Here is a 2,958-nt window from a genome sequence, read left to right as displayed (position 1 = left end):
TCCTCGGGTCAGGTCCGTCAAAGGCGCAGCTATCTACGAAAAGCCTCGCACGAACCGCCGATAGAAGCCTGCGAACCCCAGAAAGACCAGGATGTCCTTAGCAGACTCGGGTTCTGGCCACTCAGTGATGGCCTCAATGCGCGATGGCTCCATTTGGATGTCACGCTGGTTTACCAAGAACCCCAAAAAGGTAACCTCATTGCGATTGAAAGCATATTTCGATAGCTTCGCATAGAGGCGATGCTCCAACAGTGCGCGCAGCACTTTGCGCATATGCCCCCAATGCAACTCTTCCGTTTCCGAATAGATTAGTATATCGTCCAAGTACACCACGCAGAAGACATCGATGTATGGCTTGAGTGCTTTATACACATAAGCTTGGAAGGTTACGGGGGCATTTGCGAGGCTAAAAGGTATCACTTGGTACTCGAACTGGCCGTAGCGAGTTCGGAAGGCGGTTTTCCACTCGTCTCCCTTTCGCACTCGTATTCTGTGATACATATTGCGAATATTAACCTTGGTAAAGTGCTTCGCATATGCGAACCTTTCCAATGTCTCTGAGAGTAGCGGCAACAGGTAATTGTTCTTGATGGTTACCTCGTTGAGCCCTCGATAGTCAACACAAAGTCGCAGCGAGCCATCTGGTTTCTTGATAAACAGCACTGGGGAGCCAATCTGACTGGTTAAGGGTCGAATCTACTTCCTCTCAAGCGCAGTGTCCAGGTAGTCCCTAATCGCTGCGAGCTTATTATGCGATATATTGTAAATCGGACCACTTCTGGGTAGCTTGCCAGGTAGCAGGTCGATCGGGTGCTCGATCTGGTCGTGCGTGTTGAGACTATTAGATAGCTCTTCTAAGAAGACTTCTGATAGATCCTCAAGTTGTTCAGGCACGCCAGGGTCGTCTAGCTGCGTGGCACCACACCGCACAGCTTCATCGCAGTCATCCTCACTGCTTTCAGATAGAATCTGATATGAGAGTGTGATAAACGCTTATCCCAGGCCATGCGTAACTGCTGTATTGGCCAATGACGCAAACTACTCCACATCCACCATTGCGATATCTACTTGCTTCTTATCGCTTATAGGAAAATTGCGGTAGGTCCAGAACTGCTCACGCTAATGAATGTCTGGATCGACATCATAGATCCAAGGGAAACCGAGAATAAGGTCGTATCCTCGCATGTCCACAGCATACGCCTTCAAGGTTTGCTCTTGCTTTTTTCCTCGACTGTCCGCGAGGCCAAAGACCAGATCATGCTTCCTATACGAGGGTATTTGATGACCGTCGATGGCACGCACCATTGTTGGCGCGTGTTCAGGTTCAGGAATCTGCGTCTCTTTGATGAAAGATTGCGACACAAAGATTTCCTCGCCACCGGTGTCCACCAGGGCAGTCACCTTACGCTTCCCACTCGGCGTAGTAATTTCGCCTCTCAACAATAGAGAGCGAGGTCGCCGCTTGGTTGGTGGCGTGCCTAATGCTGCAGCGGTAAGCATCAGGCTTTGCCTTTTCCCTTGCCTGATCTATGATTGCGCGCTTCGTTGCCCGCAACGTAGTTTGGATATTCGGGAGAATTCTTGTAATGTCCCAGCTGCTCGCAATCGTAGCATCGTATCTCAGCAAGGGGCGTCTTAGGCTTGGTACGAGAGTCGTCACCTTCGGGTTTGGTCCGCGCAGGCTTTTGTCCTTGCGGCGCCGAAGAGGACGAACCCTTCTTTTGATCTTGTTGGCCGTTCGCATGCTGCACCTTAGGCTTCGCATGCTGTTGACCACTGCTCCCCTGATTGCTGTCTTGTCGCTAAAGCGAGTCTTGTCTAGAGTAGGGAGCTCTTTCGTTTTTCGTAGCCTTTGCTCTCTACCCTGATACTGTTGTAGTAGTGCAGCATAGGTGGTAGGTTGGATAGCCTCCTTCATGGCTTCCAGAGGAATTTTCTCTACCACTCTATCTCGCAGGGCTTCCATGCGTTCCAGATCGGTCACATAGCGGTCTCGCTGCGACCAGAGCATGGTGAGGTAGTCATTGAAGCTGGCTACCGACTGCGCGTCCCTCATGACCGCTTTGGCCAACTGGCGTCCCACGTCATGAGACTTGACGGCTGGGTTGCGAACTTGGTTCAAGCACCACCCTTTGTATTCCTCCCAGGTAGGTTCCCCGGTGTCGCGCAGTATCGCATCCCTGGTATTCCTCCAGGTCTGGTTCTTAGCATCCACCAAGAGGGCAGAAGACCAGCGAGTCTTCTCTTCGTCCGTGCGGAAATCGATGCGAGGCGCCGAGGCGATGAAATCGTCGCAGTCTTGAAGAAACATGACTGTCGAACTGTAGTTGTTGAGGTGCTGCGTGTCAGGCACCTTGATGACGCTTGCCTTCTTGCGGCTCGAATCACGGTAGTGATCATCGCTATGCTCGCGGCGATGGCCTCGCACATTCTGCATTTCGGTCAGCTTGAGTTTTTCGACGACTAGCTGCTTCTCAGCATCAAGCTCTAGGAGTCGATAGCGTTGGACTTGAGTCAAGCCTGCGAGGCGAGGGTCTTCGCCTGCAGGTGGAGGGTTGTCAGGTGCGACGCTCCGGCGGTCATTGTTTCCGCCGACAGTGTTGTCAGAATTCCCACCGATATCAGGATTGGCATTATGATCGCTTGGTTGCGTAGCAGGCGTATTCTGACGAGAGTCGCCTGCTGGGTTGGAAACGTCGCCAGTTGATCGTAACGGGACGTTTCTGTTTCGCAAGTCAATAGAACCGGCTCGCGAGTTACTTGCCATAGCTAAACTGGGCAGCTCTGTGCAAACGAAGTTATTAGAACTGTGAGGTAGCAAGGCCTCTTTCAATGGAACTGCGTAGCAGCTACTCCGTATGCAATCACGAGGTCTAGGTGCGTAGGTTGCAGCCTAACAAGCGACGCAAGCGAGCCTATCAGTTCGCTCCGAGTACTTTAGACTTGAAAATAAGAACA

The 2,958-nt window shown here is 51.7% G+C and overlaps 3 protein-coding genes across 3 annotated transcripts; all 3 read right to left on the bottom strand.

The window, feature by feature from the left end:
- Positions 1–696: 696 nt before the first annotated feature.
- HO173_013395 (uncharacterized protein) lies at positions 697–1,056 on the bottom strand (the record flags this gene model as incomplete). The annotated part of the gene is made up of 2 exons (XM_037315215.1): positions 697–969; positions 1,048–1,056. 2 exons carry the CDS (start codon positions 1,054–1,056, stop codon positions 697–699), a joined length of 282 nt encoding a protein of 93 aa, XP_037157900.1.
- A 63-nt stretch (positions 1,057–1,119) lies between these two features.
- Positions 1,120–1,305, bottom strand: HO173_013394 (uncharacterized protein; the record flags this gene model as incomplete). Its single annotated transcript, XM_037315214.1, has 1 exon — positions 1,120–1,305. The coding sequence occupies one exon, from the start codon at positions 1,303–1,305 to the stop codon at positions 1,120–1,122; it is 186 nt and encodes a 61-aa protein (XP_037157899.1).
- Positions 1,306–1,402: 97 nt separating this feature from the next.
- On the bottom strand, positions 1,403–2,767 carry HO173_013393 (uncharacterized protein; the record flags this gene model as incomplete). The annotated part of the gene is made up of 1 exon (XM_037315213.1): positions 1,403–2,767. One exon carries the CDS (start codon positions 2,765–2,767, stop codon positions 1,403–1,405), a length of 1,365 nt encoding a protein of 454 aa, XP_037157898.1.
- Between the last annotated feature and the right edge of the window lie 191 nt (positions 2,768–2,958).

This window comes from Letharia columbiana (genome assembly GCF_014066305.1).
Source record: "Letharia columbiana isolate WasteWater2 chromosome Unknown xpSc0000127_s0, whole genome shotgun sequence".
Classification (NCBI taxonomy): Eukaryota; Fungi; Ascomycota; class Lecanoromycetes; order Lecanorales; family Parmeliaceae; genus Letharia; species Letharia columbiana.
The sequence above is the reverse complement of the archived record's forward strand: the minus strand, read 5'-3'. Positions and strand labels throughout refer to the sequence as shown.